The 15,339-nt window shown below is 40.3% G+C and overlaps 1 protein-coding gene across 3 annotated transcripts; it reads right to left on the bottom strand.

Annotated features, from left to right (window-relative positions):
* Nucleotides 1-6,962: 6,962 nt before the first annotated feature.
* Nucleotides 6,963-15,159, bottom strand: LOC148009958 (tubby-like F-box protein 3). Of its 3 annotated transcripts, XM_087673374.1 has the most exons (8): nt 14,615-15,159; nt 14,309-14,483; nt 13,762-14,163; nt 10,814-10,901; nt 7,948-8,077; nt 7,765-7,853; nt 7,176-7,674; nt 6,963-7,088 (listed from the first exon to the last, which is right to left on the bottom strand). In XM_087673374.1, the coding sequence occupies exons 3-8, from the start codon at nt 14,128-14,130 to the stop codon at nt 7,082-7,084; spliced, it is 1,182 nt and encodes a 393-aa protein (XP_087529500.1). In that variant the 5' UTR covers nt 14,131-14,163; nt 14,309-14,483; nt 14,615-15,159; the 3' UTR covers nt 6,963-7,081. The 3 variants fall into 3 exon arrangements, with proteins under 3 accessions (XP_087529500.1, XP_087529498.1, XP_087529499.1); XM_087673372.1 differs by having other exon boundaries at nt 7,176-7,853; nt 14,615-15,156; XM_087673373.1 differs by having other exon boundaries at nt 6,963-7,853; nt 14,615-15,156.
* Between the last annotated feature and the right edge of the window lie 180 nt (nt 15,160-15,339).

Genomic DNA, 15,339 nt, shown 5'->3' with positions numbered 1-15,339 from the left:
GATCCCCCCTAAATGATGGCAAATACATGCATTGATACAAAAGTTTATAGTAGGCAGTTTGCTTGACATTCCCACATGATTGGGGTTAATTCCATATATAATATATTTTCAATGAGAAATCAACAAATGATGACATTTGGTAAGGATATCAAACATGTCATTGGCTATAAATTTGTGATTCAACTTAGGCTCAAATTTTATGTTGTTTGATAGACATTAACCACCCATTAGTAGCTTTGTTGTTATTTGTTGTCCTAGAATATAGGAATGAGTTTAGAATTGTCAATAATTTGGCCATTGATTGGATTTGATTATTACTTCCATGTGAATAAGAGAGTCAAAAGTGGATGGTGGGGTCTATGTGGTGGTAGACACAAGCCTTTACTCAATTCCAAATACAATATTCCACAAGTTCTTTGTGATAAGAACATGTCACCCTGGAGTGCACAGGTGGCAAACCATGAACACACTAGCTCATTGCATGCCTTAAATGTCAAGTTAAAAGAACATAAAATGTCTTTCTCCTCCTGAGAGAGAGAGAGAGAGAGAGAGAGAGAGAGAGAGAGAGAGAGAGAGAGAGAGAGAGAGAGAGAGTGTGTGTGTGTGTGTGTGTGTGTGTGGGCGCATATGCATGCACACTTGTGCACTAAAATAAGAAATGCAAATTGATATACTTCACCTAGTGATGTGGCCAAATTTCGGAGTGTTCATGAAGGGTCTCAAGGTTGTAAATCTGTTAAATCAAATGGAAAGTTGCAATAGCAAACACTCAACTCAAATGTCAAATATAGCATCCCTAATCACACAATCTCACTCCAATGTATGCCTAAATTTTCTCAACTGGACCAGAAAAGGCGTCCTCAATGCAATAAAGCCAATGCAACCCAAGAGGAAAAGCCCCAAACTTTGATCGACTAAGTGTGAGATTTCACCAAAGAAGGTAACCCAAGAGGAAACTTTGATCGACTAAGTGTGAGATTTCACCAAAGAAGGTAATCCGAGATTTGATGATCAATGAAAAAATTTAACTAAAATGCATGAACATAATTATTGTAAGCAACAATATTACTTGATGCTATGCTAAATCGCAACAAAATTCCATTACATAGAAAACCCTAGGAATAACTATACTAAGTGTCTAACAAAAACATAATTCTAACTATACTAATCATACTAAGTGTCCTAATTGACATAAGTGACAATTACAATAGCTACCAAGCTCAAATCAAGGTACAAAGTGCATGAATGGGTAGCCCATGAGATGGCCAACAATTTAGCATCCAAAGGAATACAATGAATCATGCCACCTCAACCCTAAGATCAACAATCTCTTTAGGAAATATGGCTTCTTATGTGTCCCAAAGTCATGGGAGATGCACGAATGAGGGAAGCATCAAGTTACCTTTGTTTTTAAGGGCTCAATGGTAAAATAATTTTGTGGGATAAGGTAACAAACTCAAGGACACCATGCTATGGGTTGTAGAAGAGCTTACACCAAACGAGCACAAGGAGAAGCGAATTGCCAAGATGAAGGCAACACAAAAGAAAGGCAATTGATTGCCATATCATGCAAAATTGATTGCCATATCATGCAAGAAATACTCTTATCCAAGAGTTTCATAGATCCTCTAAGAAGGTCACTTTTATTGGAGTTTGATTATTTTGATTGTACTATAGTTTTTAAGCTATTTCTATGTTGTTAGCATCCTTAAGTGGATAGTATTTGGAGATCTAATGATGTATGGTGTTGTTCCTATACGCATATGAGGCATCTTAAAGGACATTAATAAAGCTCTCTCTCTCTCTCTCTCTCTCTCTCTCTCTCTCTCTCTCTCTCTCTCTCTCTCTCTCTCTCTCTCTCTCTCTCTCTCTCTCTCTCTCTCTCTCTCTCTCTCTCTCTCTCTCTCTCTCTCTCTCTCTCTCTCTCTTTGGAGGTTATCTCTGTGTAACCATACTTTACCACTGATTTTGTATACTAGATGTTGGAGATGATATTGGTCGGCATAGTGCTTGTATTGATTTTGAGCCTTTTGGATTTGTTTCTTGAGTTCTTGGTGTATATCTGCTAGGTGTTAAGCTTTATCTCATGCAGCAGGGTTCTTTACTTGATTGGAGAGATGTACATTTATCCTTGGATGCTGGTCATAGTTTGCAAAGAAAGGAGTTTGCTTGGTAGATGCATGGATACTATTATTATAAACAAACTGTGCAAAAAGCAAGAGCCCAAACCAATAATTATGATGGTAGTTGATGGTGTAGTGGAGATATTGTTCTTGTGGATAACTTAACTTGGACTCCAAGTAGATTGCGAAGGCTCTTCCAAAAATTAGATATGAATTGGGGAACCCTATCATTGATAATATTGTCTAGGAGTCCATGTAATATAAAAATGTATCTGAAAAAGAGTCTAGCAGGAATCTTTACGATTCATTCAAGATCTACAACCTGTTAATTGTGTCACAATCCGAAATGTTGGTTCGGGTCCAATTGTTGATGAGTTTGTTGAGGCTTTTGCAGGGAGAGCAATTTATTCTATGGGCGACCTATATTCTAGATATGACCAATTTCAGCCTTCATTAGAGAGCCGAGACATTACCACAATGAAGACACCTCTTGGATTGGTCTGCATGTGTACTCTACCACAAGGAGCAACAAACCCCATGGTGCATATGATCTCTCTCTCTCTCTCTCTCTCTCTCTCTCTCTCTCTCTCTCTCTCTCTCTCTCTCTCTCTCTCTCTCTCTCTCTCTCTCTCTCTCTCTCTCTCTCTCTCTCTCCCCTAGCAATGCATGGGTAATACCTAGGGGAGAGATTATATCCAAAGACTTTTTTATGGTTGTAGCAACATCATTCAAGCAAGCAAGAGCCAAACCCATGGGAGGAAGGACTTGCCTCCATGAGTTCCCAACTTGAAAGCAAAGAATATGGCTCTAAAGGATTCACTATCCAAAGTGCACCACACTTGGCTAAGCTAGAGAAAACATTGATGATGGAGATGGCTACATCCAATATGAAGACTAAAGTTTAAAAAATGACAAGAATGCAAGAGTAGGTACAAAAGGGAATTGAAATAAGAAGGTACATAGATAATCTTTGAAGTAGTCAATGAAACTATGTCTCAAAAGAAGATAAAATACATGCACATTTAGGAGGCTTCTCTTACAAGTGGGGTGAACTAGATGATGAAGACTATCAAGCATGTTCAAAATCATTCATGCTAGAGACCAAAATAAGACCATTATTGAAAAGGCAAGGATTCAATTGAGCGGTACCATGGAGTATCATCAAGCAAGTAAATTACCAAGCTACTTTGGTGTTTGCAGACATATTACATAAAGTTGAAGCATTAAAGCAACCAAATTACTTCAAAGGAGCCAAAATGTGGATTATAAATGACTTACACCAACACAACTCCAAGCACAATCAAATGAAACTACCAAGATGAAAGCAACTAAAGAGAGAAAATGGGCATTTTATCAATGCGGTAAAGCCACGATAGAGGAATCTAGAAAACCTAAGCACCAATCTGCTCTAGGGTCTTTGTGCTTTTAATGATTAGGCTTTCTTTTCTTCATGCCATTAGCACCTCAACTAGATTGTAACTAAAATAACGATGTGTCATTTTGTCCTAGGTGCCTTGAGGGTCTTAAAGAACATTCTCTCTCTCTCTCTCTCTCTCTCTCTCTCTCTCTCTCTCTCTCTCTCTCTCTCTCTCTCTCTCTCTCTCTCTCTCTCTCTCTCTCTCTCGTGTCCATGATATACAGGATGATCAAATGTAAGGCCTCAGTGCCACATGAGATCATCAGAGCCGAGCTAGCAGTTACACCGATTGTGGTAGAGGCCCTCACCCGATCATTCGCATACATACATAGCCTATGGGATGGGCGAGATACATGGACACCCACCTTTCCCATGGGATCAGATTACTATTGGCCAGTTGCGCACCTCCTCACATCAGCTAGAGCTAGATCCATCCCACCAGAGGAGCGCATATGCCAGATATGCCAATTAGAGCCAGAGACATAGCATTATATATGTCGTTGCCCAACGTATTATGAGGTTCGTGGTCATTTCCATTCTCTCTTTAGAGACGGATTTGGACCGCTATCCAAAGTCATGGATTTTACCGATCAGCGATGCCTTGGCCTCTTTCTTCTTGAGATACGACGGCTTCCTGACATGCGCCTCAAGAGTACAACTGCTTCAAGACACCGAGGCCCTTCACAGAGGCAACTCACAGACTTCTTTGCAAAGGAGACTCAGAAGACTTCGATATAGTTACAACCACAGTCCAAAAGAGAGCCTCTCTCACCACCACAGTCCACACACAGACAAGGAGTACTGATTGATCAAGCCGTTCAACTTAGCCGATCCAGACATCCTAGGCCTCCACAGAGACACCGATGACACCTTCATAGGTGGATACATGGGATTATTGCTCAGGCTAGAGCTAGGCTCTCCATATCCACATGAGATTGTACCATTTGGAGCTCGTTGTTACTAGATAGAGCTCTATGTTTTACGCGTAGCCATAGTTAGTTTCCTTTGTTATTTTACTCTGTGCTAAATATTTTGCCCAGACATTTGTACCATCATACACATGATTGTAACTCATGGTCTCATAGGTCATTTTGGCCTTTTGTAGACATTAATATATCATTTCATTTCTCTCTCTCCACACACACACGTGTGCAACCTAATATTCAAAGGTTGGCCCTCACTACCACAAGATAATTAGGAAAGAGTGCTTTTCACTATTAGATTTCTAAGTGTTGTTTTAGTATTCTACTACAAGTTGAGGACATAAGCTTCAAGTTCATTTATATAAGGTCATACTAATGTGCTCCAATTGCCATGGAAGCATTCTCTCTTCTTGCATAGGCAAGATGGATTACTTTGTGGTCTATAACATATACAAGTGAGTGTTGCTTGCTTTGATTGAAAGCTCTATGATTTATTATAATGGCTATAGCTATTTATGTGGCATCATGCTGAATAGTAATGTTTGGAACTCCCTTAGGTGTCCAATTTGGATAAATTACAAGATTCTAAGGTAGGCTGGCTTGCCAAATTATGCGGCACAGGTTGGTAGATGTTATAGGGTCATTCAACTAGAGTATTAGAATCAAGGCTTCTATGGCAAACTTATGGACAAAAGGCTCACTCTATGCAAGTAAATATGGAAGCTCCTTATAAAATTTGATGACCTTCAAACTTATCAAGGTTGACTTCCTTTGTCTTCTATATTGATGAAATTGCTCCAAATGAACTTTGCCCCCCAACTTTACAAATTGCATCAATACTAAATTTTTTAGGTTCCTTGGCTTTCATTTTGCAAGTTTCACTTAAAGAACATTGAGAAATTTGCCAAGCATACATCTCCTTAGTATCCTGGATGATTTTATGTTATTCATTACTACTAAAAAGGCAAGAGATGCTTGTTTGGGGTGAAAAAATGGGTTATAATTAATGACAATTTAAAATCTTAATGGCATCAATAATGTGACACGAGTGGTTGAACTAGTTATTTATGAGGTTGAAATAAAGCACTCCTACTAGAGAACACAAGTTCCAAACTCTTCATTTGACTAGATCACATTTGTGTTTCTTTTTAAGAGTTCCCTACTATCACCCTAAAAGACTCAAATCTTTTTGTGTGGCTATGGATTTTGTTGTCACCTTCGCATGAGGAAGTCTTGTGGCACAATCTCTCGCCAAAGATGCAAGACATCAACGTCACAAATGAGCTGAAAAAATCAACCAATTGCTGTTGATTGATCACAATTAAGGTGTTACTTTACTAGCTCATGTACCCTAGTCACCCTCTACATATATATTATGCTGGGAGATAGGCATCCAAGTCTACATGGTGCCCACAAGCTCGTGGTCCTATGCCTGAGAAGATAGCTGGATGCTATGAAATACACATGGTGAAACACAGATAGCCATGCTACTAGGTGGACTTGCATATTGTGCCTTAATTCGTAGGGAAGATAGTGGAATGAACTTTGAAGCCTGGTAAGTTTTGCTGCTATATGAATTTATGTTCTTTGGAAAATTGGCCTTATGGCAAAGGCTCAAGATTCGTTCAACAGCACAATCAGCAATATGGTTTTAACTTTTGAAGAATGCTATGAACCTTGTTCAAAAAAAGGTAAGAGCCTGAGAGGAGATGGTATATTGCAATCTAACAGTATAGCTCCATTAACCCTGCACGGAAACTTTATTCTTGAGGTTCATACTCAAAGCCTGAAACTATTCTAATGGCTGTCCACCTAGGGTCAATCCTCAAAGCTCACATGCCATTCTTAAAGGCTACATAGACTACATGTTTTTCGAAAACTCAGGAATGATATTCATGGTAGTATCTTGCCTGTTCTCCGTCTTTTATGATTTTATCTCAAATTTAATTTTGCCTCAAGGAATTCAGAGCTTGAAAATAAGCTTCAGATGTTACAGTGTGAATTGTTCCGGTCCATGTCATATACTTCAAAGTGTGTTGTTTGTTAGCTGGAATTACCAAAGATATTGGTTGCCTCATTGAAGTGTATATGTCCCTCTTGCCTTTCCTAAGAGTATCACCATCCACATTCTGGGGCTGTGCCAGCAAACGCCCAAATTCGTCAGGATGAAATTGATTGAAAAGGTGAAATAGGTGCCCTTGATTTTTAGAATGAAATAAATGCCCTGGATTCTTACAGATCGTAAATTCACTTAAGCAGAAAATATAAAAGCAATCTGCAACTTGTACGAATGTAGAAATACACAGGCAATTATGCTCCACAAAACATGAACAATCAATCAACAAGGGCCTTGCACTGGAAGGTAAATTCTTTTTATCAGATCTTACCCTTCATAGACAAATCCTGTGGAAGGTTTTGAGTCATTCATGTGGTTTACAGACCAATCAGACTCAACATTGAGTAACTGCCGGTCGGTAAACTTCAAAATCATAGCCGAAATGAAACAAGTGACACATTATCACAGTAGTCAGTTCATCAATAACTGTGAGGTCTACAATGCGGCTTTTCGCTTGCCTGGCTCCTACATCCATCTCATCTATGTACATAGAAGCCTAAGTTCAAGACCTGTCAAGGAAAAGGCATAATGAAAGGAGACTCCAAGACGACACAAAACTAGTTCAGCCTGGAAATCTCAAAGGAGTTGATACTCACTCACAAGCCAATTTCGTATCAAAGCTGCTCAAGCATATAGCAAATGCCTGAAAAGCAGACAACGGATAGCGATAATCCATAGTAAATGTATCTTTCCCAACCTTCCCAAATTGCAGTAAAACCTTCTCCTGGTCGGCTTGGGAACTTGAACCAGCATCAGATTGCTCAACAGCTGCCACCAGCTGGAAGTTTTTGACTGAAGCCACGGTAACACGCCCTTTAAAATTAAGGCACCAGCACTGCAGCTGTTCATGCCATCTTGGTGACTTGTTTTTCAACATCAATGGTGCATCCTTCCCACTAGTCTCATTTACTGGCTCAGAATCTACAGCAGTGGTCTCTGTAACAGGAGCCCTGGATCTGAGGAGAGAGATTGAAGCAAATGATTGCTCAACCGGGGTAGAGAAATCAGTAGGGGTGGGAGCACTCCCCCCCTCCTCTACAGCAGAGACTGGAATTGAGTAAAGAGTACACTGCATTCGCCTGGGTCCTCTTGTACCTAAAACATTAACCTCATAAGAAATGTGAGCAACATCAAAGGTCCCAGCTGCAAGTCGAGGAGCACTAGGCTTCGAACCAGCCCGCTTGCCTGATCGGTTGATTGATGCAATGCCACTGCTACTATGAGGAGAAGGCTGGCTGTCATAAACAGTAAATTTTGTCCCCAAAAAATTTGACCTGTCATACAGATTTCAAGAAATCTTGTGACGAGAAGCATCTTGATACATTACAGATTTCAAAGGGCAAAACAATCAATCAGTTTTTGAATTACCTTAGCTTACCAACGTATGTTTCACCTCCCCTAGACATGTCATCTGCATCAAGTGAGATAATATAATCTGAACTAGTAGCACGCCTAAACTTCCGGGCAGCTAAAAGGAACTTTCCACTCTCGGTCAAAGCTGAACAAAAGCACACTTGTGAGCCAAATATGAACACCACCACATACAACATAAGTAGTAGTATCAGAAAAAGTTTACAGATAGCTACAGGTAAAAGGGACCCCACAAAATGGTAAAAAGAGCATGCCTAAACTTCTGGACAGCTAAAAGAACTTTCCACTCAGTCAATGCTGAACAAAAGCACGTGTGAGCCAAATATGAACACCAGCACATACAACATAAGCAGTAGTATCAGAAAAGGTTTACAGATAGCTGCAGGTAAAAGGGACCCCAAAAAATGGTAAAAAGATGGATATCAACTAGACACAATGGAATACACATGTTGAAACATCAAGAAACACAAACAGATGTACATTTCATAGCATGAAAATGCACTAGCAAGAACATGTCAAATCATTAGCAACAAATACAAATGTAAGCATTGCACAATATTGTTGCACATAAGTCAAGTAAACTGCATCCTACAAACGGTGACAATTCTGGGCTTGGTGAATTCAAAGAGTGCCAAGGACATAAGGACATCTGTAAACAGAACCTGCTGTTAGCAATCCTTGAAGATTAGCAGAAATTGTATGTCATGGAAATGCGTGTGTATGGCCATTGGCCAGTATGTTCCTGTGCACTGAGCACAGGTTACCTATGATAACTACTATAAAGTACAGATGGATGCATTGCATAGTCACAAGTGAGATCATTTTTGGACTTGAGGATTGCAGGGACAATAGCTTGTTCCTGTCCCGTCCAATTCCATGTGACTATATTGTCACAAGTGATGGCAATTCCTCCCCTTGCCCGTTCCCGTATTATTTTGCATGACTTTGTGACTATGAGACATTATAATGGCATGAGGAGAAAGTATATGACCTCATTCAATAAAAGAAAGAGCTATCTCTATTCAGTGACTGATTGTGAACTGCGGTTTCCTAAATGCCTCAAGGTAGAAACAGCCACAAAAGAGATCAAACACTCGTAACTTATAGTCCATAATTTCCTGTAAGTTATAATTGTAGACTATTAGGCCTTCCCCATAATGGGGCCATTGGTTGTCCTTGCTTTGGGCATGAGGTGAATGGCAGTTTGGTTGCTTTGGGAACTTGCTGGTGCATTGGATGATTTGAGGGCAATAATTTTATGCCTCCATGGAACGTCAAATTAAAGGATGGGGCTCCTGTCTTGCCATTTGACGCATCATGAAAGGGTATATTTTGCTTTCTCCCTAGTTGGGTCAATCAACCCTAGAGCACAGTGTTAAGGCCATGCTTGGCACTTCAAGGTTCTGTGAGCTATGATTTAAGGCCATACTCCAACAAGGTATGGTGAGGCCATTCTCCAAGGTAGATGATGCCATGCTAGAAAGTATCATTCAAGTTCATGCAACTGAGGCCAATTCAGGCTTAGACCACAATATTCAGGCCATGCAATGCTACCCACAACAATAGTATCAACAACATGCTTGGCACTCCAAGGGCATTCTTAACAGTGTGGTTCAAGACCATAGGATGCAAGGTATGGTAGGCCATGCTGCTACAAGATAGATGCTTCGAGATGTGATTCAAGCTTATGCAACACAAGACAATTCTATTCTAGATACATATTAAAGCCATGCTCCACGTTATGTTTTAAGGCCATTTTATAATATAATGCCATTCTCCAAGGTATGATTCAAGGTCACGGTATGATCCAAGCCAAGGTAATTTGAGGCTGGTATGTTCCAATGTGGTAGATGAGACCATGTTTGATTCATGGACAATAATTCAAGACTCTCAAGTCCATGCTCCAAGGGGACCTTGCTACAAGGCACGCACTCAAAGGAATAAGTCAAGGTCAGTACTAAGGGTTGTTTTCAGCTTGCTATTTGGCACACTCTGCAGGAGTCAATTATTTTTATCCCTCTAGTTGGCCAATTCGATAAGCCTTCACATGAATCCCCCCTAAGAAGCTTCACAACAAATTAACTTGTTTAGGCAAAGTATATGAAGTATCAGCTAGTGGTTACATACCATGATTGCCTGCAAATTTGAAAGTTCGGATAGCCCTTGCATATTAATAAAGACAGCTTTCACAAGCAGAAAACCGGTAACTTTGACCTTGTGACAATACTGATAAGCCCTCAAGTCATTGTCCATAGTATGCAATAAATACAGAGCACCTCCTATCCACCCTATAAACAACTACTATTTCCCTTCCCCCCCACCCGCCCCAAAAAAAAGTAATAATAATAAAACACTAAAAAAAAGATAGCTCAATCAAAACAACATGCATTGTGTGCATACATGCACGTTAATCCCATCCACCCTGTTGCTCCTTTTCAACAGAGTATAGACTCCCAACATCAAAAGCAGTATGTGATACCTAACCATGAAGTAAGCAAGTACATAGCACATGCTATGCTTATGTGAAACAATTACATTTTCTAACCACTACAAAGATCAATGCACACACACATACAACCGTGCAATGTTATCCCCCAAAAGAAAAATTTGTCCTACTTGAGCAAAGGAATAAAAAGTCAAGGGGCATTGAGCTGTAATTCCTCATTTTATTCAAAAATAGCAACTTAATTTACTGAGCTTCTTGCATTGGTACAAATGAAATGATAAAATAACCCATCATTAAGGTCAATACAAAGGAAAGAACTTACTTGGGGTAAACTTAATTTACTGAGCTTCTTGCATTGGTACAAATGAAATGATAAAATCACCCATCACGAAGCTTAATACAAAGGAAAGAACTTACTTGGGGTCAAGCCAAGATACAAGTAATATGTTGAAGATATTCTATCCCTTTTGATAAAGCATTGAACAGTTGAATCTCGCGGTCCAGGCTGTTGAAGTAAACATTAAATAGAAGAAACATTATGCTCAAGAAATAACACAAGAGATGCACACTAGTAATAGCTTCAAGTGTTGACATACTAAACAACAATTTGATGAAAATAGCCAAATATCAGAGCACTGATTAAATACACTGGTTTTACTAGAATAATTCACTGTTCACAGGGTGCTATTACAGCTTTATGAACATGCTTGGCCAAACACTCTATATGTAGCTCAAAACCATTACAATGCAGACACAGTCAAAGGCAAACTGGGTAACACATTCAACTGGTTGTATACCAAAAATGAAAACAAGAAGGGGGGTGCTTTTGTCATGTCAGTGGACAACTATGGACTTTTTTGTTACCCTGATAAATGACTCACGATTCATCTGGAGTATAGGGTGATGCCACAAGCTTGGAGAAAATATCCACGTGTGCATAATAATTACTTTGACTATTGTTGTCTCCACTAATACTGAGAAAGCCTAAAATCACATATTCAATAACCTTTTGTTATGCATAACTAGAATAAACTTCCTGACTACTTGGGTGATACACTTTGTTTCCAAATGATTACCAGACTAGACTCTGCAATATGAATAATGACTTTAGTGAGCGTGAAAAGAATTACTTGAAGTTGAAAGCCAGAAAATTGGGTTGTGCAACCTCTTAATGTAAAGTTGGGAGTTTTCTATTGGGAAAAGCTACCACAGTTGAATGATTCTAAGAGGGGATACTAGTATTTGACCATAGGATCAATGGTATCTTGATAACAGCATGGATGTTACATCACATGGGATCAGGCAAATATGGAAGGACAGTCATTTCACGATCTAGAAGCTCACTTTCTGAATATGTTTCTGGATGGACCTGAGTTTTGGCCACACATCACTATTTCCCGCAAACATAATATTGCCTAACCAACCCAGAACCTGTGTGGTTATTCTGGTTCTTGTTCTGTATCTGCATGTGCTTGAAAAATGATGATGTCTTTCACCAGTACAAATCTGCATCACAGCCTTTCCTGAGGAACTTTTCATTTTCACTAGAGGGTCTCTGTTTGGCATTTGCACAGAAACCATATGCCAAACCCTACCACTGGGTTAAGGGTCCACCTAGCGTAAGACCTTGTGCTAGACATTGTTGCCTTGTGTTGCGGTTGCATGCAAATGTGGAACAGTATGTAATTTCTTTTTCCATGGACTAAGTATAGCTAGGGTAGCTGATGTACTCAAGTATAGGCTGCTGTGAGACTCAGCTTAGGGCTTCTACAACATGCATTGATCGGATGACTGTTACCAAGTTTGTTTGTTTGCTTTGTGAGATGAGAAGTCAACCTGTGGTGCAGCATAAAGATCTGCACTTGTTCATAATAAGAAAATAAGGGCAAAAAGGGGTTTTGGCTTTATCCCCACCTTCCTGCCAGTATTTTCAGTCTCTGAGAGATTTAAATAATCTCACTGCAGCTTTCAGATCCTTGTAATTGGTGAAGCTCAACAAGAAGCCCTACACAATGATTGAAGATTAAACACATTCATACTTTGGCAATGAAACCCAAGGTGAAAACAGATTCAATGCAAGTGAGCTGTCTCTGTGTTCATAGTATGAACTGACCATATATTCAAATCTACTACAGAACTTATAAAGGGAAAAAGCAGTCAGATGATTTGAAGAGGATTGCGGAGGGTTTCACAGCTTTGTTGAAGTTGAATCACAAGACTACAAGACTACAATAAAGATTTCAGCCACTGAATATGTACAGGCTAACCTCAATGTACAGCACTTGGCTACAAGAAGATCTGATAGCAAGCAATGTCTCATCAACAGATGCACTGATGCATTGTCATGGGACTTACATACAGATTGGCATTATTGCTGCTATACACCTCTTTGATGTACTGGAAGGTAGTGTTAGAGTGGGAATTTCCAATGTGGTGGAACTTTGCCACTTCTTTTACAAACACCGCAAAAAAGAGAGGTAGAGATTTGATGATAATAATTCAGCCATTGAACTAAAGATCTGACCATGATGCCAAAGTCTAGTAAGAAGACAAAATGAGCTCCGCTGAACACTAAATATAGGGGTGCCAACATGGCACCCCACAAGGCCAGTAACCAAGTAATGAAACTAGCCACTGGCTGCTGCCTGAGGGGGTTTGACCCTACAACCTCACACTTCACAAGGAGCATGCTTCCCACTCAGCTCAAAGGCACATATTTGGGGGCCCGGGGGTAAGGGTTTGCACATCCCTTATTGGTTAATAGTGTTTTTTACCCACCATTCACCAGCTACCAGGTTGACCTCCACCAGCAACTGGCTAGGGGTCGATTGATGCCTACTTGAACCACACATTGAGTCATGCTACAAAAAGAGCCAGGTAACTACTTGAGTCGATTGATCAAAGTTTAGAGATGTTTTATGACCTTTCTCACCCTCTCAGAAGAAGTCAGACAGGAGCAAGCTTACAGCATTATAGTTGTTCAAGCAAATTGAGAACTCTAACCTTAATCTAAGTATCATTTGAACAGGCAAAAGCCATCTAACCAAGTAGAACTAATCAGCCACACAAAACAGTCTAACTGACCACTTACAGCAAATGGTTTCAGAATACAATCATTGAGTCACACAAATTGGATTGCATCATTGATCCATTTAAACGGAAAGATTTCGCAATCATCAAAGTGTAGCAATACATGCATATTCTTAAACCATGTGATCAAAACGTGTAAGATTCAGAGGACAGAGTGACCTGAAATTAAATATCATACTATAAAAACATGCAAGAGTCAATCAGTGCAGTATATTTTAAAACCTAGTGGCTTTGTAAGCAACAAATGAGAGAATGAACAACTACATCCACATCACCTGTTTCACAGAGATCGGGAAAGTTAGTTTCCCTGACTGCTCTGGGGTCTTAACAAGATCTTTGGTGATTATTCTCCATGAACGACAGACAGAAGCACAAGTTATAACATCTTTCCTTGATGGCCAACTACTTTCACTCTCTTCAACCCTTTGAATTATATCCCTCAGTAGCTCCGGTGGCATATTTGCCCAGCAACTTTGCTGAACTACATGGACACTGTCCTGCTTGTACAATCTATCATCATACACAGCACTTTGTGAGCGTGCCCGTTGGAAATGTGACACTTTTACATCAAAGTTCCGCCTGGAGATGCTGCCAAGTCCACCTTTCATGTCTTGGAACTCTTTGATCAAGCCCTTAATAGGCATTTCTTGTTACTCAATGCTTTGTTTGTGCCAGATCTGTCACAAAGCATCCAATCAGAATTGTCAATTCCACTCATAGATAGCCATCCTGATGTTTCAAGTGTGCTTACATTTAAGTATCACAATGGCATTAAAAATAGGATACAAGATACAGATATCACACAGGGATCTGCAATCTCACCAATTAGAGTGATTCTCATATCCTGCCACTGACTTCCTGAAAACCGAAAAGACCATGGTAGAAGCCTTCGACAAGAGGACACCCATCAACACGTAGTGATGCTCCTGCAAAGATGATAGCTTTGAAGCATGTTTGACTGGAGGGAGCCCGATGCAAATCCAAGCATGAGTACATACTGCAAACGTCGGACAGTCACACAGGTGTCAAAACATGTGTTCTTCCCTCTATATCTCTAGAGTAAACAGCAACCTGACTCTGTTAAAATGCACTCTTAGAAAAGCTCTGTTCCTCTTGTGATCTATGCACCTGCGGGGATCTGCTCGCAAGTCTATGCAGGCTCGGTCCGGAATGTTCCAATCCCGTCGATTATATTCTCCTTTAGCTGTTGATCTTCTGTTTGGTCCTCAGTGCATTACACTTTGCCACTCTTCTATCTACGTGATCCTTTACTTAGAAATGTTTCCTCTGCAATGCCGTGCTCTGCCTTAATCCAGAATGTACAGAAAAATGGCACACATTATCGGCCCAATCCCTGTTTGTCTCTGTGAGCTCTGCAAAACTTGCACCTAGCCTTTACATTTTACAATTGACCCCAATCTGGAAGACTCTTCCTGATACTAATACAGTCTCATGGGGCGGGGGCGGGGGCGGGGGGGAGGACCCAGACCAGATCTACTGGGGATTATGAGAACCCAACTCATAGGATAGCCCCATGGGGTCGTGCAGATCTCCCCATTTGTGTCAGTAAATATGGACTCCTCATATGAGAGAGAGAGACACACACACACACAGACAGAGACAGACGCGGGGTCGAGAGAGGGAGAGACACACACACACACACACACACGAGCCTCGAGGGGAGAGGAGAAAGTAAGTGTCAAACAATAAAGCCGCGGATTTCAAACTCGCTATCCATTCTACTCTATCTTCCCCATGAGTCCGAGAGTGAAAGGTCTTCTTTCATTATCTTCTCACACCTAGAGAGGAACTCTCTAGCCTAGGCATGTTCATAAGGCTTGAGAAGACACTTG

The sequence above is a fragment of the Lygodium microphyllum genome, chromosome 30 (assembly GCF_053477565.2).
Source record: "Lygodium microphyllum isolate KBCC chromosome 30, Lygodium_microphyllum_v1.1.10, whole genome shotgun sequence".
Taxonomy (NCBI): domain Eukaryota; kingdom Viridiplantae; phylum Streptophyta; class Polypodiopsida; order Schizaeales; family Lygodiaceae; genus Lygodium; species Lygodium microphyllum.
This window is presented reverse-complemented; position numbering and strand designations above follow the sequence as displayed.